Below are 24,130 nucleotides of genomic sequence, written 5' to 3' on the forward strand. Positions count from 1 at the left end.
CCAGAGTTCCCAAAGAAGGGAAGGGAGAGAACAGATAAATGTAGACAATGCATAAAATACCCCAACTGCCCTCAGTGCTTGCAAGCAAAAGAGAAGAGGCCACTTTATTACCATTACTTGTTAAATCTATGCATGCTTTTCCCAGTGTAGGGTGTACTGTGCATTATCCATGTGGAGTTAAGCTTGCAGGACTGCTCGGATTCACACACGCAACTTTTCAGCTGAGTCATTGGCCAGCGTCTCATCAGCAACATCGCGAGGTACATTGGGTGGCGGGATCTTGAGGTCAGACGGTTCCACATTCCAGATATCACGGGCGTATTCTTTGATGGTCCTGTCACTGGAAAACTTCCCAGAGGCTGCAATGTTCCTGATGACCATTTTGGTCCATTCTTTGGTGTTCTGTAAGAAAGAGCTTATGTGAACCTGGCTCTTGCATGACAATCAAACATGGTACAGCCACCTACATAGTACTGAACATGGCACAGCCCTGCATGACACACTATAATTCACCTCAAATTCCTAACAAGCAATACATCTTAGATCAGGAGCAAGCAAATAACAGCTTGTAGGTAACTCCACCCCATTTTTGCTGTCCTTCAAGAATGCATAAAAATATGGCCAATTATTAATTTTGGATGGAAAAAGAAGGTTAAATTAGTGCAAAGGCTCAATGACATCTATTTTGCATTACCAAAAATAACAGATAAGCATTATTTTAACTTCCTCTGATGGCACATGTCACTGCCAAGTCCCCTGCATCCTGCAGCAAGGATGAGAGAGAAACTGTCCCTTTTCTTCTTGCTGGTAAATGCTGTGATGAAAAAAAATACAGAAGGAAAAGAAAAGAAAGAACCACTCTGCTAGAGAGAAGTTCTCTGTGGATGGGCTCCAGAATGAGTCTGAAAGCTTGGAAGACTAAACCTCTGTTCCCGGTGATCCACCCAGATCCTGCAACATTATTCTGGGACACGTTATATTCATCTTCATTCGTGAAAGACAAGAATAGATGAAGGAATGGATGTATAACATCCATCCTAATCTGATGGCAAAGTGCATGGTGGGAACAATTACAGGAGTCAGTTCAACTCCGTTTCTAAGGGAAACCTAGTTGGAGGAAGTTAAAGGAAGTTAATTCAATATATTAGAAGAGCTTGACCAGGAAAGGTGTAGGATGTATTGTAAGGCCTGAAGCCAGTAAAGAGAGTATCAAGATGAAAGAACGTAGGACAGGCAGCTGTTGTCTATAGTGAGATGAGATGAGCAGAAAAGGATTTCAGTGCTGAAAACCCACATATCTATGGAGTGTTAGCAGGAGGAAGTTGACAGGACAGGAGCTCGTTGGGAAGCTGTTCAGTCTTATTATATAACATATTATTTTAGCTTTTAGGGTTTTATTTGGCAAATTAGTTAGCTATTTTATGAATGAGTTTACGCTTTAGTCCTAAGGAGCTTCTGACAAGTGAAGTCCATGAGGGGAGCCATATTCAATGACTGCATGATTCATTCAACAACTGTAAGGATTCACTTCACAACCATGACAAAAAGGTCATAAAGTGGGGCATGACGCACATAAAAACTGCCTCGCTTAGCAACAGAAATCTGGAGCTCAATTGTGATCATAAGTCAAAGGACTGTCGGAACAAAACAGCTGTATTGGAAATAGTGAGGAAATTGCTCAAGAAGGGAATCATTGTAACCACATGCTTGAAATTATAGGTTGCTTAAACAGTAACAGCATTTGGAGCTTCTTCGTGGTTTTGACAGATCTATCAGTTCTTTTCCCCCCACCTCTTAGTGGGTTTAGAGCAGGGGTAGGCAACCTTGGCTCTTTTATGACTCGTGGACTTCAACTCCCAGAATTCCTGAGCCAGCATGGCTGGCTCAGGAATTCTGGGAGTTGAAGTCCATGAGTCATAAAAGAGTCAAGGTTGCCTACCCCTGGTTTAGAGATACTGTATTTCAGCCTTTTCTTCTCCACTGGTTGCTTGTTGAGCACATTTAACATCTTTAGTACAGATAGTCCTCGACTTACGACCTCAATTGAGCCCAAACTTTCTGTTGCTAAGTAAGACATTTGTTAAGTGAGTTTTGCCTTATTTTACGACCTTTTTGCCACAGTTGCTAAGTGAATCACTGCAGTTGTTAAGTTAGTCACACGTTTGTTAAGTGAAACTGGCTTCCCCATTGACTTTGGTTGTCAGAAGGTCACAAAAGTTGACCCCATGACCCCGGGACATGGCACCCGTCATAAATACATGCCTGTTGCCAATCATCCATATTTCGATCATTTGACTGTGGAGATGTTGCAACTGGATCGATCTGCTTTATCCAGGAACACATTCCTGAGCGGTCATGCTCCTTTTGCAGGTTAGCTAGATATTTAAATCGCATAACTTTGAAGAGTACAAACATTAGCATATTCCAATGTCCTCCCAAAAACTGTTCTTGGGAGCAAATACAAAACCATCCCTTATGAGCTAAGATTATACTCTTGTGGTGAAGAAGCTATCAAATCCATAGCTCATTTCCTACCAGGCCCAAGGAACCAAGGACAATTGGAGTATTTTATTGTTTGCTTACAGACAGACATCTTGCCAAAAACTAAAGCATTTATCTATATAACAATTAGATACACCCTGTGCATCGTTGATGGGGGGGAGCAGCATCCGCCTTCCATCTTTTCCTTTCATACTAAAGATTTCAAGCAATGTGGTCTCTTTGTTCCCTGGGAAAACAGCTCTTCCCTCCTGCGACTCTGGACTACATTCCACACGTCTTGTTATACTGCACCTTCCTAAAAAGACTTAAGGGCCCATTTTATAATTCCTATCTAGTGAAGTACCCAAACAATTGATTTATTTTATGCACAGTTGCTTTTATCAGGTCAGTAATGCTTTCATTTCTTTAAATGTACTATATAGTGTGCTACTGTCTTTAAAATTAGACATACTCTGATCATCTTAATGACCTAGCTATAATTTTATGCTGTCTTATTTTAAGTAAAATAGCATTAGCATTTTATGCTTACATACTGCCTCATAGAGCTTTATAGCACTCTCTGGGCTGTAAAAGCTGCTTAATTATTTTAGTTATTTGTTCACTTGTAGAATTCTGGTCACTAATTATAGAGCAATAGAATTTGAGTTATAGAAAGACTTAAAAGCACACAAATTTAGTCACTGTAGTGAATAAAATCGATCACCTCCAGCAAACTTACTAAGCAAAAAAATAAAGTTCTGAGTAGCTTGGCCTGATACACAAATAACTTTTACTCTAGTTTTTGTTAATCCATCAATTTCAGTTAGTGGTTAGTCCAGTATGTCATGCAAACTCAGAAAATTTGGTCCAGTAAACATGGTTAATTTAACTGGGTATGTGTGTTGTATAAATTCATTGCAGATAAGGTAGTTAATTTGTCCAGTCAGAGACACACAGGATAGAACACTGGAGATTTGCACTTTGATTATTCATTCAGATGCTTATACAGTAAACACTGTAAACGTTCTGGATTTGGACACAAATTAGTTAGTAACAGGTCATTAGTTTATAAGTCCTACACAGAAATTTCTCCACACCCAGCTTACCATGTAGAGTTGACTGACACTGTCTTGGCACTTGACATAAGCTTCATAGTCTGCAAACACTTTAAACCTATCCAAAAGAAAACCAAAATGTGTGAAATGTTTTAAAGGCAATCTGAGTTTTAGATTTCTAGATCTAGACCATTGGTTAGTCTTGAATTCATTATTCCAAAAACTGTCTTTAGAACACCACAAATTATTTTTTGTTCAGAGGACTAGCTTCTGGGAAACTGCCAGACCATACATAGAATTGTTAAATCAGAATAGAAATAAATAGTGTATTCCAGAAGGGTCCAGAACAATACATTTTAACATATCTTGTAACAAGCAACCATGAAGGCACGGGAGAATAGTGGGGAACAACCACACCAGTCTGTTTCTGATAATTGGGTACTCTATGATAACAAATCACCTCCATATCACTTAATCTGTGAGCAAGCTAAAAGTATGTTCCAAAAATTTAGAATTAGTCTACTGGCATTTAATCTTAATGTAGTCCAAAACCTTGTCCAAGAATAGAGGATACTGCAAAAATCCTTTGACAAGTCTCCACTTGGGTGGGGAGTAACAAATTTTCTTTAACAATTGGTGATCCAAACATTAAAACTGTGATTAGATGCATATACCACTACCCTGCAACTCCAACCTGAATTTCATTGGCATGACAAAATGATTTAAGGGAAGAACTTCATAATGGATTCAAGTTTCTTGGTGCTTTTAAATTACATAATAGACCAAAGAAAACTGACCTTAATGTTAACCGACCTTAACAGGACTCAAATGTTTGTCTGACAAGTGATAAGGGGACATATGGTCATTTAAAAAACAAATCTGTAAGGCATCTTTACTCACCGGTCATGGTGGAACAACATGTTGACCAAATCTTTGAACAGATCAGGTTGTTGTGGTGAAAAGAAACCACTTTTGATCTGATCCATAGCTTGCTTCAATTCAGGAAGCTTATTATAATATTCCTGAGCATGGTACCTGGTGGAAGAAGGTGGAGCCATTATTGTTAGATGAGCAACAGGTACCACAGAATATTCACTTTGAGAGCAGACCAGGAAAGGTGCCCAGAGAGTGGAGGCGAGATGCAGAATGGCGCCGAATCCAAAAGATGTTTTATTTATGGTATTGATTAAATTTGTATGGCTGCCCATCTCACAAAAAAGCAACATTGGATGGCACACAACACTTAATTAAAACAATACACATATAAAAATATTCATTTCTAAAAATATATTAAAAGCACAAGAATAAGAGAAAATAATGTTAACCACGGTTAAGGGAGCCATCACAAGCTCTCACAGGTCCCCCGGAATCCCCAAGCAGATGACAACTAGTTCTTGAAGGACTAGCGGAATGTTAACAGTTCCAGGAAGAGAAGATTCCACAAGGTGGGCACTAGGGCAGAAAAGACCCACCTCTTGAGACCCGCCAAATGTAGTTCCCCTACAGATGGGATCCACAGCACGAGGGTTTATTATTTGAAATGCTCAGATGTTTTTCATTCAAAGCAATTAATCCATGAAAAATATAACTCAATATCTATTTCAGCATTTTGGCTGATTCCACCCCACTCCCTTTTTAATGTGACATTAGCACATGGACAAAAAAAATGACTGTAGGAAGTGGGAAGTTCAAGAGAACATTCTATCTCCAGGTCTAGGTGCCTTAATAAGGCAGGAATAGAACCCCATACATTTTTTCACCCCAATAATATAAATTCATAGCACTCATAGTGCTAAATCTTATGCCATTAAAATGTGAGGTCACACAAACACCATTATTCTACTCTGTGTCTTCCTCCTCCATTCAAGTTTTGGAAGTCAATTTCACTTCAGACAATTGAGAATTTTTCCTACACCCACTTGTGCCCCAATTGAGCTGTTAACCAGTCTTACCCTCTCTGGTCCAACTCTGCCACATCTGGCACTCTCATGCCAAATATGAAAAGATTCTCTTCTCCAGCTTCTTCTGCCATTTCTACATTGGCACCATCCATGGTCCCGATGGTCAGAGCCCCATTGAGCATGAATTTCATGTTGCCAGTGCCCGAAGCTTCAGTGCCAGCTGTCGAAATCTGCTCTGATAAATCTGTAGCAGGGATCACTGCCAAAAAAATATTATCTTAGTATCTGGGCATTCCTTTTTCCCTCATTTGCATTGCAACTGGTTGGCAATGATTTGTGCACTTTTTGAACTAAGCCCACCAAAAGAATAAATCTGTGGGTGCACGGCTCCTGCCCATTAGTTTGGAAAAAATCTAAGAAAGCAGAGATGTTTCTGTTCATAAGAGGTTATTATTCAGTATCTTGAAAAATGTTACATTTCAATGCCAGCTTTAACAACTAGGTAGGCTTGTCTATTTGTATCCCCCTTTTTCATCTCATTTATGGGCCTAATTGAGGTGCACAAAAATGAGACCTTTTAATCCCTTTGTTATGAAATAGTAAAAAAAGAAGACAAATTGCTATTTCGAATAATTATGTAATACAAGTAAAAGAGATATACAAAGCTTATCAATCTGAGATACAACTTTGCAGAAAATGCCAGAGTATTTTGCTCTCCTTCAACTAACTGAAGTGATCTAGAAGATTCCGGAAGCAAATCCTCTAAATTGCAAATGATTTGAGGTGTTCTGGGAATGATTTGGTCTTGAAAGACACTACTGTGTCTGGAAAGCCATGTCTGGGAACACTTTGAATTACTTTGAGGTGGGACTTTATTTCCAAAAACCTGCTCCTGTGAATGGTGTGGTCTGGAGAGTTAGGAAATATTTCTTCTTGTTGTTGTTGTTCATGTTGTTTATATTAAGTAGAGTATATATATACAGGATGTATAAAATCCCAGGAGTCATTCAAATTCAAAACCTATGCATCCAGGACACTTCCTAATCCATCATTGGATGAATACCACAACAGCACCCAGTTTAATTCTTTGTTCAAGGACTTTAAAGAGTCCAACTGAACATTCTTCTATTCTCTACACTTATCAGTCAGCACTCTGAGCTCATTAAATATATTGTCCCCATCCCCTCAATTCTGAAAACCTTGGTACTTTTCAGTGTGCTGATTACTTTTCTGTGTAGATGGTATTGTGCTGTGGTACAGATGGTACAGATTCATTTCCAAAGATATTCTAGAGTTCACAGCAGCATAACTTAGATGACTTTAGATGACCATCTGTCGGCCGTGACCAGGGGGGCGTTTTATCAGGTTCGCCTGATTCACCAGTTGCGGCCTTTTCTGGACCGGGACGCCTTACACACAGTCACTCATGCTCTTGTCACCTCCCGCCTGGACTACTGTAATGCTCTCTACATGGGGCTCCCTTTGAGGAGCACCCGGAGGCTTCAAATGGTCCANTACTATATAGTGTGCTACTGTCTTTAAAATTAGACATACTCTGATCATCTTAATGACCTAGCTATAATTTTATGCTGTCTTATTTTAAGTAAAATAGCATTAGCATTTTATGCTTACATACTGCCTCATAGAGCTTTATAGCACTCTCTGGGCTGTAAAAGCTGCTTAATTATTTTAGTTATTTGTTCACTTGTAGAATCCTGGTCACTAATTATAGAGCAATAGAATTTGAGTTATAGAAAGACATAAAAGCACACAAATTTAGTCACTGTAGTGAATAAAATCGATCACCTCCAGCAAACTTACTAAGCAAAAAAATAAAGTTCTGAATAGATTGGCCTGATACACAAATAACTTTTACTCTAGTTTTTGTTAATCCATCAGTTTCAGTTAGTGGTTAGTCCAGTATGTCATGCAAACTCAGAAAATTTGGTCCAGTAAACATGGTTAATTTAACTGGGTATGTGTGTTGTACAAATTCATTGTAGATAAGGTAGTTAATTTGTCCAGTCAGAGACACACAGGACAGAACACTGGAGATTTGCACTTTGATTATTCATTCAGATGCTTATACAGTAAACACTGTAAACGTTCTGGATTTGGACACAAATTAGTTAGTAACAGGTCATTAGTTTATAAGTCCTACAAAGAAATTTCTCCACACCCAGCTTACCATGTAGAGTTGACTGACACTGTCTTGGCACTTGACATAAGCTTCATAGTCTGCAAAAACTTTAAACCTATCCAAAAGAAAACCAAAATGTGTGAAATGTTTTAAAGGCAATCTGAGTTTTAGATTTCTAGATCTAGACCATTGGTTAGTCTTGAGTTCATTATTCCAAAAACTGTCTTTAGAACACCACAAATTAATTTTTGTTCAGAGGACTAGCTTCTGGGAAAGTGCCAGACCATACATAGAATTGTTAAATCAGAATAGAAATAAATAGTGTATTCCAGAAGGGTCCAGAACAATACATTTTAACATATCTTGTAATAAGCAACCATGAAGGCACGGGAGAATGGTGGGGAACAACCACACCAGTGTGTTTCTTATAATTGGGTACTCTATGATAATAAATCACCTCCATATCATTTAATTTGTGAGCAAGCCAAAATTATGTTCCCAAAATTTAGAATTAATCTACTGGCCCATAAGGACATTTAATGTAGTCCAAAACCTTGTCCAAGAATAGAGGATACTGCAAAAATCCTTTGACAAGTCTCCACTTGGATGGGGAGTAACACATTTTCTTTAACAATTGGTGATCCCAAACATTAAAACTGTGATTGTATGCATATATCACTACCCTGCAACTCCACCCTGAATTTCATTGGCATGACAAAATGATTTAAGGGAAGAACTTCATACTGGATTCAAGTTTCTTGGTGCTTTTAAATTACATAATAGACTAAAGAAAACTGACCTTAATGTTAACTGACCTTAACAGGACTCAAATGTTTGTCTGACAAGTGATAAGGGGACATATGGTCATTTAAAAAACAAATCTGTAAGGCATCTTTACTCACCGGTCATGGTGGAACAACATGTTGACCAAATCTTTGAACAGATCAGGTTGTTGTGGTGAAAAGAAACCACTTTTGATCTGATCCATAGCTTGCTTCAATTCAGGAAGCTTATTATAATATTCCTGAGCATGGTACCTGGTGGAAGAAGGTGGAGCCATTATTGTTAGATGAGCAACAGGTACCACAGAATATTCACTTTGAGAGCAGACCAGGAAAGGTGCCCAGAGAGTGGAGGCGAGATGCAGAATGGCGCCGAATCCAAAAGATGTTTTATTTATGGTATTGATTAAATTTGTATGGCTGCCCATCTCACAAAAAAGCAACATTGGATGGCACACACACTTAATTAAAACAATACACATATAAAAATATTCATTTCTAAAAATATATTAAAAGCACAAGAATAAGAGAAAATAATGTTAACTACGGTTAAGGGAGCCATCACAAGCTCTCACAGGTCCCCCAGGATCCCCAAGCAGATGACAACTAGTTCTTGAAGGACTAGCGGAATGTTAACAGTGAGCTAACCTCACTTCCAGGAAGAGAAGATTCCACAAGGTGGGCACTAGGGCAGAAAAGACCCGCCTCTTGAGACCCGCCAAATGTAGTTCCCCTACAGATGGGATCCACAGCACGAGGGTTTATTATTTGAAATGCTCAGATGTTTTTCATTCAAAGCAATTAATCCATGAAAAATATAACTCAATATCTATTTCAGCATTTTGGCTGATTCCCACTCCCTTTTTAATATGACATTAGCACATGGACAAAAAAAATGACTGTAGGAAGTGGGAAGTTCAAGAGAACATTCTATCTCCAGGCCTAGGTGCCTTAATAAGGTAGGAATAGAACCCCATACATTTTTTCACCCCAATAATATAAATTCATAGCACCCATAGTGCTAAATCTTATGCCATTAAAATGTGAGGTCACACAAACACCATTATTCTACTCTGTGTCTTCCTCCTCCATTCAAGTTTTGGAAGTCAGTTTCACTTCAGACAATTGAGGATTTTTCCTACACCCACTTGTGCCCCAGTTGAGCTGTTAACCAGTCTTACCCTCTCTGGTCCAACTCTGCCACATCTGGCACTCTCATGCCAAATATGAAAAGATTCTCTTCTCCAGCTTCTTCTGCCATTTCTACATTGGCACCATCCATGGTCCCGATGGTCAGAGACCCATTGAGCATGAATTTCATGTTGCCAGTTCCCGAAGCTTCGGTGCCAGCTGTCGAAATCTGCTCTGATAAATCTGTAGCAGGGATCACTGCCAAGAAAATATTATCTTAGTATCTGGGCATTCCTTTTTCCCTCATTTGCATTGCAACTGGTTGGCAATGTAGCAAGGCTGACTCCCTGTTGCTGATTTGTGCACTTTTTGAACTAAGCCCACCAAAAGACAAAATTTCTTGTGGGTGCACAGCTCCTGCCCATTAGTTTGGAAAAAATCTAAGAAAGCAGAGATGTTTCTGTTCATAACCTCATAAGAGGTTATTATTCAGCATCTTGAAAAATGTTACATTTCAATGCCAGCTTTAACAACTAGATAGGCTTGTCTATTTGTATCCCCCTTTTTCATCTCATTTATGGGGCCTAATTGAGGTGCACAAAAATGAGACCTTTTAATCCTTTTGTTATGAAATAGTAAAAAAAGAAGACAAATTGCTATTTCGAATAATTATGTAATACAAGTAAAAGAGATATACAAAGCTTATCAATCTGAGATACAACTTTGCAGAAAATGCCAGAGTATTTTGCTCTCCTTCAACTAACTGAAGTGATCTAGAAGATTCCAAAAGCAAATCCTCTAAATTGCAAATGATTTAAGGTGTTCTGGGAATGATTTGGTCTTGAAAGACACTACTGTGTCTGGAAAGCCATGTCTGGGAACACTTTGAATTACTTTGAGGTGGGACTTTATTTCCAAAAACCTGCTCCTGTGAATGGTGTGGTCTGGAGGAGGTTCAGTATAAGAGTTAGGAAATATTTCTTCTTGTTGTTGTTGTTCATGTTGTTTATATTAAGTAGAGTATATATATACAGGATGTATAAAATCCCAGGAGTCATTCAAATTCAAAACCTATGCATCCAGGACACTTCCTAATCCATCATTGGATGAATACCACAACAGCACCCAGTTTAATTCTTTGTTCAAGGACTTTAAAGAGTCCAACTGAACATTCTTCTATTCTCTACACTTATCAGTCAGCACTCTGAGCTCATTAAATATATTGTCCCCATCCCCTCAATTCTGAAAACCTTGGTACTTTTCAGTGTGCTGATTACTTTTCTGTGTAGATGGTATTGTGCTGTGGTACAGATGGTACAGATTCATTTCCAAAGATATTCTAGAGTTCACAGCAGCATAAAAGGAGCATTTCTCCAAAACTTTTTAAAGCAGCTGCATTATTCCTAGATTGCATGGCAGCCACACATTCATAGGAAATGTTGAAGATGCTTGAAAAAGCTGCAGATGGGTCCTATATTCAATGCTCTGAAGCCGCTTTTGGAATCAAATCTGAAACTCTGGTCAGTCCTATTCATTAGTTTCTTAGGCACAGCATGGCTACTGGTCATCAAACTGCTCTCATTCCTACATTTCCCAGCCTGGTATCTCCAAGATGGATTGTATTACCTTTTTCAGCCAGTGAGACTCTGTAATTCTCCAGAAAGATGACCTTCAGCTTGCTTCCAACCCCAGGATCATTGTTTACTACATGGCCTACAGAAGTGATCAGCTTTATTATTATCTTAGCCATATGATACCCAGGAGCAGCCTAGAAGAAAGAAAGCAATGCAGCAGTAAGGAGTTGAGATTATGATGGTTATGACTAAGAATTCTACTCCCAACTGAATAAAACCTGCAGAAGCTGCAGAAAACCAACATAATCAAACTAGCATCTCCTGACCAGCATCTAAGAAACTGTTAGAGCAACCTTACCCAACCTGCTATGCTTTCAAATGAAATGGGATTACAATTCCCAAAGAGCCTGAAAGAATTTGGACAATTGCATAACTCCAATGCATCTAGAAAGCACCATTTGGAAAAAGTGAGCTAGAATGCATGGGATTTTTCATGGTGGGGGGCAGGGGAAAATGGCATATAGAAAGCTGCATACATTTAAGTGGGAATAGCTTTCACTGACTTACAGACAGACAGAGAGAGAGAGAGAGAGAGAGAGAAAATAGATAGACAGAGAGAGATAATAGGTAGGTAGGTAGATAGATAGATAGATGATAGATAGATAGATAGATGATAGATAGATAGATAGATAGATAGATAGATAGATAGATAGATAGATAGATGAATATTCTTGCAATCTTCACAATTCTTTAAATGTTAAATGGATGTGAATCTAGTCAGGAGTTCAGTAGGAAAATATCAGGAAATTTCAGGGCTGTAGACTTGATAAGGATTTTTTAAAAAAATCCTAGAAGGCAACGGCAGACACTTCCATAAGAAGCAGCATAACTCTGCAGGTGCCTGGATAATCTAATTTTTATAAGATACATCCATATCTACTTTAGACTATATATACATGTACATAAACACACACACGCACACAATTTAACCTAGTGAGAAAACAAGAAAGACTCTCTCACTACTACCTATTTGCGTAATTAAAGATGGATTAGTAATGAGAGTTCAGGAAAGAGGCAGAAAATGACATTTCCAGCAATGTTATAATTTGCTTTGCAGAACACCCAAAAGATGAATCTTGAATCTCAAATTCATCACTCACTTTTCCACCTATTATCACAGTCCTGGGCACAAATGGCTTCGTTGGATCTCGCTTAATGCCTGCAAAGGAGAAAGACAAGAGATTCCAAGCTTGACTTCTGTCCAGGCAAAAAGTAATCGTCCTTGGCTCTTCCACCCCTCATCGCTCTTTGCTTCCCTAGAGTTGCTTTCTTTGAGGCCCATCATGCCAGCTCTGCTCTTTCTTGAATGACTGCAGCCAATTTGGCTTCCTTTTCTTGCTAAGAGATCTCCAACTTTGGGTGTACTGATAGACATCTTTGGAATTCTCAGATAATGTTATGAACATTTTCTCCAAGTATCATGGCTGCTATTCTGCTAACCTTACATCGCAAGCTTATAGCCTGACATTAGTAACGGGGGGAGGGAGAAGAGATTGGAATGTAGGGAGGAATCATGGGGGAATGGGAACCAAGCCATGCCAGCCTGAGAGACAACAGCCAACCCAAGGTCACCCATCAGAACACAGAGCTGGAAAGCCACAAACAGAGGGTCCCTTACCTAAACAATATGAAGGCACCCAATTGGACATTGACTGATAACAGGGGAAAGGGAAAGTTAATTGTGCAGTTTGCATGTGAAAATGCCAGATCCAGCTTTGCTACTTCTGTAACCACTTTGGCTTAGTAAAATATACTCTTGGTGAAAGCAAGATGAGTACGAAGAAGAATATTTCCAGATAAAGGACGCAATTGAAATCACCCCCAGGTTTTTTTTCTGTGAAGGCTTGGAAATCTATGTGGGAACAGCCAGTCTAACACTGACTCTTTTCTATACGAAATGCAACATTCCCATTTATTTTTAATTAAAGAATGTTAATACCAGGCAGTCCTCAACTTATGAGCACAATTGACACCAGAATTTCCATTGTTAAGCAAGATGATTGTTAAGTGAGTCACGCCTGATTTTACAGTCTTTATTGCCATGGTTGTTAAGTGAATCACTGCAGTTGTGAAGTAAATCACTTGGTTATTAAGGGAATCCAGCTTCCCTCATTGGCTTTGCTTATCAAAAGCTGGCTGGGAAGATCACAAACGGCAAATCATGTGACCCTGGGAAGCTGTAAATCTATGCCGGTTGCCAAGCACCTGACATGACCATGAGGATGCTGTGTCAGTTGTGAGGACCGGTTGTAACTTTTTTCAGTGCCACTGTACACTTTTTTTCAGTGCCACTGAACACTCACTAAACGAATGGTTGTACGTCAAAGACTACCTACTAAATAAAATTAGGGCATGAAATTTGGCATTTGTTCCCTATTCACAGAGGAATCATGGAGGCATCCTATCTTAATAATCTCAGGTGTTGTCAGGTATCAGTTCCTGAACATAGTGGACACTGTAAAGCAGAGTTCCCCAACCTTTCCAACTTGGTGGCCTGGAAGGAAAGGGAGGAGCAGGAATTAGCGCCCACACGCATGTACAAGCAAGCCGCGTGCATCCGTGGTGGTGCAGCGGCGCCTACTGCATGCACAAACAGGCTAGCATCCATGTGCATGCACAAGCAAACTGCATGCACCCGCGTTGGCGTGCTTGTGCCCGCATGCATGCGCAAATGGGCTGCTGGCGTGCGCAAATGGGTTGCTGGTATGTGCATGCATGCACAAACAAGCCGCTAGGCCCATGTGACACTGGTGGCAGTGCTAGTGCACCTACACATGCGCAAATGGGGCTGCTAGCGCTCATGCGGGAGCGCTACCGGAAGGGGGGGGCTTGCCAGCTATTCCTGCGGCCCAGTAGCCAATAGGCCATGGCCCGGTACCAGGCTGCTGACCATAGGTTGGGAATCCCTGCTGTAAAGGAATCAAGGAAAAAGGCAAAACAAAGTATAAAAGAAGGAATCACAAACCTGGTGCATTACTGTATGACGTTTACATTGTCTGCTTCTGCAGTGCTCTATTAATCATGGGCTCAATGAGCAATAATTGTGAACTGTTATACAACTGTACTAAAAATGGGAGACTGTGCCTAGAATGACTGGCAATTAACAGTTTCTACAAACTAGAAGTGAGGAGGATTGAGATAAAATGGAATGTAATTCTGAAGTTTTTACCTACATCAGGCAGCTGATGAAAATTATTGGCTTCGAAAAAGGGTTCAAAAGAAGCCAAGGCATCCAGGCAGGCAAGACCTGGAATTAAGCCAGGGAAGCAGTCTCTTTCCTTATGACTCTCACAATCTGAATAGTTCTTATTTTATTTTTATTGACTGTGCATCACGATAAAGCTTAAAATGAGCATCCCCAAATGTTCTGTTATTCCCATTCATTGGTAGAGTTTTTGTTTCAGATTATAATTCTTTAAAAATCATTAAAGATGTTTGTTTATCATTTGATTCTATTTTGGAGCAGTGCAGTTATATTTATGCAAGAAGAAAAGCCATAAGAATGCTCCATTTGCTTGGCTAGGCTCAATTTTACTCACGGTTGTAGATGGTAATCACATGTAGGCAATTCATGAGCTGCCGCTTGTATTCATGAATTCTCTTGACTTGCACGTCAAACATGGAAGCTGGGTTGATCTTCACTTTATATTCCTGCTCCAGATATTGAGCGAATTTGACTTTGTTTTCCTGTGAAGAGAAAGGGAGGTATTGTTGTGGCTCCGTCTTGTGAGCCCCTCTTATTGGAGGAAGAAGGCTCCGAACATGAAGGAGAGGAGATGGCTAGGCCTCCCTCTCCAGGACCCTCCTCTTTGGCAATGCCTCCGGTGTCTTCCGACGGAGAAGAGATTGACCAGGAGCCAGGTGGTTCAGAGATTGGCCAGGAGCCCGGTGTGTCTCAGATTGGCCAGGAGCCAGGTGTGTCAGATAATGAGGAAGAAAAGTTGTGGCTGGATCCACGCCAGCGTAGGAGCGATAAGCGTGCGCAGCAGAAAAAGAGACGTGCCAGAGATTAAGCTGAGTCANGAATCTCTGGCAAAGTAGTGTGCTGTGGTTTCAAAACTGTGTGTATTGTTTTTGTTTCTGTGTGTTTGGAGTAAAAAGGTCTTGGCAGGCAGCTACGGAGCTGCTGCCAAGTTTCTTATCTGTGCATTGGTGTCTGGAGAAGTCTTTAAACCCTCGGCTGGCTGTTTGGGTGTGTGGGTCGGAACGGGGACAGAACAGGTATGGCCACTCTTTTGATAGGAAACTTTTATAACCAAATGGAAAGAAGATAGAGCCGGCCAAAAACCTTTTGCTCTAGGTGTTCAATTCTACTTGCAAAGATCGGCTAGATTGGCAATGGAACAAGTTCTTCTATTGTCCCTGAAGGAAGCCTGATAACATAGTCCTCATCTACACAACTTTCTTGCATCAGCAAAAAACACGATTTATTTGCTTTTAGCTAAGGACATGTCCTTGAAACACTACTTCTATCTTGTAACCAGAGCACCGTTGAAGGAAGATGAAGCAATTATAGCTTGAGCATAATGTTACAGCTTGAGCATAATGTTTTCCCCAGGAAAATGGAGTAAAACCTCCTATATGGACATTCTAGTTGCATGCAGGAATCATTTTGAGAGTTTGGTGAACTGTTGGCCTTCCACTGGTCCACTACAAACTGCTTCCTCCCATCTAGTCACTGGGCTCTAAGCCCCATAGCTACTTGTATTTCACCTGTGGAGAATGCAGAATCTTACTCAGCAGCTATTTTCTTGTTTGTGTATATGTAGATTAGTGTAGCCTGCCCACACCAACATCCTTTGACAGAAGATATGTTGGACTTTGTAGAAATAGGAGTCTTCCCTGAGGTTTGCATTCTGTCTGGTAAGTAGAAAGCAAGAAACGTGGCACATTTGCTCAACAGTGCCTCTTAAATGGCCTTTAAGCTTTTCTGAAAGTCTTATTGTATTGCAGTCTTCCAAAAGCTGATACTCTCCAGATTTCCTACCAAGTAACAATCAACTTACATCTACCTTCTAATTCCCTCTCTATATGATAATTCCCAGAGACCTGGGTTCGGGTATCTACTTAAGCACAGAGCTCCTTACATCACTTTGAACAAATTATCTGTTTTAACCTAACCTGGTGCTGGTATGATAAAATGAATGATGATGAACTGAATTTGTCACTTGAATCTTCCTGTATTTGCCAGATACAACAAAATGCAATGAAGGATTATCTATAAAGCAATTTAGAGATAGAAAATTCCTAAAAAGGGAGAAATTCCCCTTACCTGCTTGACTTTGGCCACCTCTCTGATGAAAACATCATCATTTACAAACCGATGCAGCTTTGTTAGCTGACTCAAATCTTTCACATATTCCTCTCCTATTTTCTATACAAAGAAGAAAGAGATTTCACATATGCATCATCTCAAAAGACAGAACCCTTTAAGAATCCAGTCATTCCATTGTCATTCCCCATTGATACTCATTGTGGTACCTACTCATTGTGGTACCTAAGGAATCTAAGCATAAGAGCCATGGTGGTGCAGTGATTAGAGTGCAGTACTGCAGGTTACTTCTGCTGACTGACAGCTGCCTGCAGTTTGGCAGTTCAATTCTCACCACCTCAAGATTGACTCACCCTTCCATACATCCGAGGTCGGTAAAATGAGGACCCAGATTGCTGGGGCCAATATGCTAACTCTGCAAACCACTTAGAGAGGGCTGTAAAGCACTGTAAAGCGGTATATAAATATTGACCTCTCAAAAACATTTTAGGCTCAATGGATTGAGATAGGCATTCCTATGAAGGCATTCCTATGTGGCTCAGGGCTGAACTGTGAAGTCCTTCATTCTCTCTCAGGTTAATTGTGTGTTTGCAGACATTTCATTACCCAATGGGTAACATTATTAATACCTGGATGATAGAGGATGATATTACCTAGTTGGATAATGAAATGACTGCAAAATGCGACTAAGCTCAGTGAGCACCAAGGACTCCACAGACATTTTTCCATGGCCTACAATACACCAACCACCTTTCCTTTTATTATTCAATAAGTTCTGCAGGTTGTGAAATGCTATCAAGGCCTACAAAGACTATTTAACCAGAATGATAGTAGATGAGTAGACAGCAGAAGCAGAGATCCTACTTACAAAGTGTTTTCATAGCTTTGAAAGGAGATGGAAACTGCCTGATTATACATCAGGAACTATTTTTTTTTTTAAAAAATAAAATTTATAAAAAAGCACACACAAGTTATTACAATAATTATTTTGCTAAGCAGAACAACTGAGCAGGTTTTTTTTACCTCTGCAATTAATTCTGCAAGTCCTGGGTTGCAAAGCAGGAGCCAGCGACGAGGAGTGATCCCATTTGTTTTATTCTGAAACTTTTCTGGCTCCATCTCTGCAAAGTCCTTGAACCTGAACAAAAAACAAGAAAGTATATTCATGGAACATCCTCAAGATTTACTAGTTAAACAGATGGGATAGAAAACATTTGCCATCCAATGTTTTAAATTTTCAATTAATACTAATTGCATAATTACCCTACACTTTTTTTATATACGGTACTTATTTTTTGCATAGACGGAAGCCCACAAGGCTGAAAGCAACAGCATAAGTTTTTTTATGTATTTATGTTATATGTAGTACAAAATTATTTCACACACCATTGCTGTATTGATGATTTATTTGCTCATATAAGGTTTATGTTCACATGATCTGATTAATTAGGTCATTTAAAGAACTAGCAGATTTAATAGCAGTCTTAGTTTTAACCTTAATTGACACATGATTCGGTGTATTGTAGATACTCTGAAAATGGATTAATTCAGAAACTATGTAAAGTATGTTGAATGAGAATAACCAGTTCATCACAGAAGAACAAAAGTGGCCCACATCTGAATCTTAATATGTAGCATAAATCTAAAATTATTCATGTGGGTGTTTAATTGTGGCATTCCCTGCAAACTCTGAAGTAAATTGAAAATGAAGATTTCAAAGTACTAGAGTTGAAATAACTTTGGGGAAATTTGTCCTGCAGTCTTTCACCCAAAAATGCATATGGCAACTATCAAGAATTTAATTATAGAACACAAAGTTTGGGAGGGCAGAAAATTATCGAAGCAATAATAGTAACAGACAAAATTATATATTAGCACAAACTCAGTGGCACCCAGAGTTCAGCCTTAAACTTCAAAATTGATCTCACAGTAGAACATTCAGAAGTCTAAATCAAATTAAAACTTTTCCGTGGGCAAAAGTAAAAGGAAATTGTCTCTGGTTGCTGAACACAAACAAAATACACATCACTACTCACACTTGAGATTTGACGATATCTGAGTGAATCTTTGCAACTCCATTCACTGCGTGAGAGCCCACAATGCAGAGGTGGGCCATGTTAATACGCTTGACCCCTTCCTCTTCAATCAAGGACATCCGCCTGAGACGGTCAACATCCGTGGGAAACAGGGCTCTGATTTTCTGAGTATGTGTGAAGATGAAAAGCAACATCAGTTAATCCTGTTCAAGTGCATTCCCAACTATTCAGTTCAGCTTGGATTTTTAGCAAGAAAGGATCCTTGGACTAACCACATTTTAAAGGCAAATGCTATGCAACATTTTTTTTCCCATTTCAATATGGCTACCTGAACAAAGATTTCTTGACTGAATCAAAAGCATAATCCAACTTTTCCAGCTTGAAAAGGGCCTTGGGGTGGGGGAGAGTGAGTTTTCATAAAACCGTTCCTTTGTCTTTTTAAAAATTCATCCAGAAAATAAACAGCTGTCAGAGAATGTTTAATAAAACCCTACTTACGTCCAAATGCCTCTGATTGATTTCATAGATAATCTGCAAGTGTCTTGGAAGCAGCTTCTCCACCAGCTCAACTGGCCAACGCTCAAGAGCTTCAGGGAGAACTGTGTGGTTTGTATAAGCAAAGGTCCTTGTGGTGATATCCCAGGCCTTGTGTTTTTGAAGAGAAAGATAATAAGGCAAACTGAGAAAAACAATTTATGCGTTTTCTTTAGCATCCTCTCCCAACTACCACTGCTAAGCCACGTACTGCCTACTTTGTATCTGAGCATATTGTTTTCTTACTAAAATGCAGAAATCTTACATTACATTTCTCACTATTGAGAACTGCGCATATTATTAGATATCAATAGTCTTCTGAACCCACAGCCTGTCTTCTGGAGTGTCAGCCAACCCTCCCAGCTTTTTGTTATATGCGAATTTGATAAGCATCCCTTCTATCTTCTTGTTTAAATCATATTGATAATGTTGAACAACACTAAATCCAGGGCAGAACCTTGGGATGCCTCACTACACACCTGCTTGAATGTAGACATAGATCCATATGGTTCGACCAACTGTAAAATCCATCTGGTAGCAAGACCATCCATTCCAAAGTATTCCATTTTATCATGAAAGTGGCTATGATCAACTTTATCAATTGCCTTAAGACAGTGATGGCGAACCTTTTAGAGACCAAGTGCCCAAACTGCAACCCAAAACCCACTTATGCATCGTCGTGTGCCGGGTGGGTGTGGCTCATTGGGTGGGTGTGGCCCATTGGGTGGGCATGGCTGCGGTGGTAACAGCAGACTGAGTGGGACTAAAAAGTTCAATCAATCAATTCCAACTTTGCAAGATCTTTTTTTTCCTGCGAGAAGTTGAAATTGACTGATTGATTGAACCTTTTTTTTTTTTTGCACACGGCGGCAGAGGCCTAAAGCGAAAAGGTTTTATAAAACCCAGCTGAAGGCCTAGAACTGGGTGACGGCGTGCGTGCCCACAGAGAGGGCTCTGAGTGCCACCTCTGGCACCCGTGCCATAGGTTCGCCACCACTGCCTTAAGAAGTCTAAATATTATTTATTTATTCATTTGATTTCTATAGCCGCCCATCTCAGTCAAGTGACTCTGGGAGCCTTACAAGTCTATAAAACAGTCCAAACAATAAAAACACCCAAACAGTACCCCCACAGCATTTCTCATTTCAGGTGAGAGCAATAACGAAAGCTAGGAGTTAATTAGAAGAGGAGGGAGGGCTGCATTCCAGAGGTACAAAAAACAGCGAAGTTTAGATTGTCTGGGAGGAAGAGAGCCAAGACAGCTCCTTCCAAGGATTTCTCGGAGTATAATTTAGTGATACAAGTGGTTTGCTTTAGTTTGGCATCTTTGTTTTTTGGAGCCTGACAAAGAGCATATTATGTACTATCAACATCTCCTTTGTAGAGGTGAAGGAGGCAAAAAGTAGTATTTCTCCTCCACCACTGCGTTTTCTCGGTGTCATGCAATGGAGTTCCTCAAGTGGTTCAGGCCATTTTGAGATCTGAGCTTGGTCAAGATCACATACAGTCCCCAGTAGACACTGTGATATATAGGCTAGCTAGACACTTTGGAGGATAAAATCAAATTCATCATGACAATACTTTAGAAATATTCAGTCCCATGTCTGGCTAGACTTCTTTGGATAAGCTTCAACTGTTATAGTCTTGAGTATGCAAACAAATTGATTGAGTTTGGCAAACTACAAGTTGGCTTGCTGCTTGCTCCTCATCACTTATAGTAGGAAAAGGTTGCTCAGCTAGGGCCAGTCATAAACTTCCCCATATGAGAATGTTAATCCCAACCACATTAAATAATCATGCCTGGAAAAGGCAGAGGGCAACCACATGATCCCAAGAAGTGACGCTTTTGCTCTAAGGAGTTGGGGGCATGTGTTATGCTCATTCCCTTGCACCTCTGAAGCATTTTCAGAATCAAATTCAAAATAATTATATAAATACAAGTATATTCTATAGGGTGCCAGTGGAAAATCACTTCCCAAAAAATTAGCGTCCATGTTCCTGAAATCATTAGGAGTCAAGCTCAACTCAGAAACTTTACAATACCACTATAAAACTTTAACTCAGCCAAAGAGACTGTCCAACATTTTTTTGGCTTTTCCCTAGAACCCAAGTAATAAGGAGTGTGTTCTATGACACACGTTTAACTAGCAACTGCAGTTCTAATACATGTGCAAAGTAGGGAAATACAATGGAGTACTGTATGTGGCAGCAACTGATGCCTTGCCAACAGAGCCAAGCAGATGGCGCTAGCATGAACTTTCATGCCACAGTGGAACCCTTTCTAGGGGAACTACATACCTAGAGCTGAAGGTCGTCACCCTTAGCCTTAAGTGGTTTGCAAGGTGCCACATTCCCACCAAATTGAAAGTTGGGCCAAGTCAAAGATCAAATTTAATTTAGTTTACATCTAAATTTAATTAAAACTTATTAATGGACTAATTAATTAGTAGTTAATGGACTAATACCCTGCCTCCTCCCCATATGCATCTTCTTCCTTTTTGTTAATTTTGAAATCAATTTTAGTGCAAATATTTACTCTTTTAATGTTTCATCTTGTTGCTTTTATGATTGTAAGCAGCCTGGAGACTTTGACAGTAATCTTTGAAGTTATGTTGGAGCTGAATGCAGCCTGAAGGGTTATTGTTTTACAATAGCCCTCATCACCATGGAACTGTTATTATAAGATTATACTCTTGAGGCAAACCGGAGGGTATTAATACCCCTAATATCACTATTTCCAAAATTTTGAGATCTAAGACAATGACTGTATGATTCAGTTTACACAATATACTAGACTAGGTCAAAATGAGATTTAACATGTTGCATTAACCAAGTCATCAAATTAAGCAATTTATTTGGGCATTGCACAACTGATTTTTTTTAGGTTTCAGCATATTTTGTAAACCAACTTGTGTTTGTCTGAAAACTGGAAATGGGAAGCAAAAGAAGACTTGAAGCCATGGCTTCAGAATTAGGCAAGAGGCTGAATGAAATGAAGGCTCTGGAAAACAGAGCGAAGGTGGGAGTCTTGCAAACCCTGAAATAGAAAAGTGATCCCAACCTTGGACCAGGGCAGCTTCTCTATATCCAAGAACACACGCATCAACTCAGGAATAGCCATTGACGGATGTGTATCATTCAGCTGGATTGCAACCTATTGAAAACCAAGGAAAAAAATGTGTTAAAAATCCAGAGGGAAAAGTTTAAGCAGAAATATGGATTCAAATCTATCAATCTGCTGGATAATTGCAAGAAGTTAAGGAGCTAAAACTTAAATCAAGCTAATAATAATAATGATGATAAAGTTGGAAGGGACCTTGGAGGTCATCTAGTCCAACCCCCTGCTCAGGCAGGAAACCCTATACCATTTCGGACAAATGGCTGTCTAGTTTCTTCTTAAAAACTTCCAGTGTTGGCGCATTCACCGCTTCTGGAGGCAGGTTGTTCCACTGGTTAATTGTTCTAACTGTCAGGAAGTTTCTCCTTAGTTCTAGGTTGCTTCTCTCTTTGGTTAGTTTCCATCCGTTGCTTCTTGTCCTGCCTTCAGGCGCTCTGGAGGATAGCTTGACTCTCTCTTCTTTGTGGCAGCCCCTGAGATATTGGAACACTGCTATCATGTCCCCCCTCGTCCTTCTCTTCATTAAACTAGACATTCCCAATTCCAGCAACTGTTCCTTATATGCTTTGGCCTCCAGTCCCCTAATCATCTTTGTTGCTCTTCTCTGTACTCTTTCTAGAGTCTCAACATCTTTTTTACATCATGGTGACCAAAACTGGATGCAGTATTCCAAATGTGGCCTTACCAAGGCATTGTAAAGTGGTATTAATACTTCACGTGAGAACTAGAGCTAGGGAGAACAATGGACTTTATATGATTGCATGCCATTGTTATTACTATTACACATCTCCCAGAAGAAGATCTTCTTGAACAAGAGCCCTGGTTGAACTGCATAAGTAGTCAAAATATTCTCAACTTGCCTTTGTTTTATTATTTGATTTACATCGTGCCTTTCCTCTAGAACTTAAGGTAGCCCACTTAACATTCCCATCTCCAATTTTATCCTCAATCTGTGAGATTGAGTGGGGTGACAGTGTCTGATCAACATCACCCAATGAGCTTCTAAGACTGAGCCTAGCTATGATCAGGGGTCTACCTGACCCTAGCCCAGGGGTTCCCAACCAGGGGTGCGAGACGATATTCCAGGAGGTGCAAAAACTTGGGTTTTCAAAATTATAGTGAATATGCATAATTTGTTGCTGTTATTTTGAACTTTTGTAAGGGTTGCGAGAATATATCAGAAGTGTTCCAGGGGTGCGGGGTATAGAGAAGGTTGGGAACCACTGTCCTAGTCTAATATTTTCCTGACTTCATCCCACTGGTTTTCTACATCCAAGATGGCATCCCCCTTCACAACCACATTTTGCCTGCCAGATATGACATGTCTCGGCCCAATACCCCGCACCCCCAGATATATCACCCCAAAAGCAATGACCTGGTCTGGGAATGAATCAAAAGCAGTCCGGACACTTTCAGTAGTCCCAAACTTGGAAGCTTTGTACCGTCGGATGATGTCTTGTAAGGTGGCAGCTACCACAAAGTATTCCTGCTTCAGACGCAGCTCCTTGCCTTCAAAAAACTACCAGATGAAGCAAGAACGTCAGGTTGGTAAGAAAAATGCAAAGTGAGTTTGAGGAGGATCAAAATCCATTAATGGTATTTATCACATTTATAATGATAAATAAATACCTGACTGTAGGCTACATTTTCTTAAATTGCCACATATAAGCCCTTCTTGGTCCCCCAGGCATCTATGACATTATATAAGCAGATAAGAAAAGCAGTCTGGGTGTAGTCAAAACCCTCAAATTTAGTTTTAGCTACAAGGACAAGGAGAGGCTTGAAGAAAAGGTGGCATTATCTGATTGATTTCAGTAATTTCCCTCTCCCTTGCAGTGAGCCAGCAGCAGTCATCCAATTGTTGAGCCTTTGGGCAGCTATAAACAAATCAAATCTTTATTACAGTCATATGTCTATGGAGATTCTCAGTCATCCAGGTCATAGTTATCCCAAAGATGCTTTTTCATGAGGCAATTGGACTTTCTTGTTTTTCATTGAAGATGTTTCGTTTCTCATCCAAGAAAGTCCAGCTGCCTTGTGAAAAAG

The 24,130-nt window shown here is 39.8% G+C and overlaps 1 protein-coding gene across 1 annotated transcript; it reads right to left on the reverse strand.

Annotated features, from left to right (window-relative positions):
* Positions 1-43: 43 nt before the first annotated feature.
* LOC107293424 (glycogen phosphorylase, liver form) lies at positions 44-23,603 on the reverse strand (the record flags this gene model as incomplete). The annotated part of the gene is made up of 13 exons (XM_015822576.1): positions 44-402; positions 3,588-3,654; positions 4,437-4,571; positions 5,489-5,696; positions 11,117-11,258; positions 12,225-12,283; positions 14,664-14,811; positions 16,397-16,498; positions 17,420-17,534; positions 18,433-18,596; positions 18,931-19,077; positions 22,028-22,120; positions 23,460-23,603. Coding segments are annotated over 13 exons (1,725 nt in total), but the record flags the coding sequence as incomplete, so codon positions are not given.
* Between the last annotated feature and the right edge of the window lie 527 nt (positions 23,604-24,130).

The sequence above is a fragment of the Protobothrops mucrosquamatus genome, unplaced genomic scaffold (genome assembly GCF_001527695.2).
Source record: "Protobothrops mucrosquamatus isolate PMUCROS unplaced genomic scaffold, P.Mucros_1.0 scaffold1609, whole genome shotgun sequence".
In the NCBI taxonomy this organism is placed as follows: domain Eukaryota; kingdom Metazoa; phylum Chordata; class Lepidosauria; order Squamata; family Viperidae; genus Protobothrops; species Protobothrops mucrosquamatus.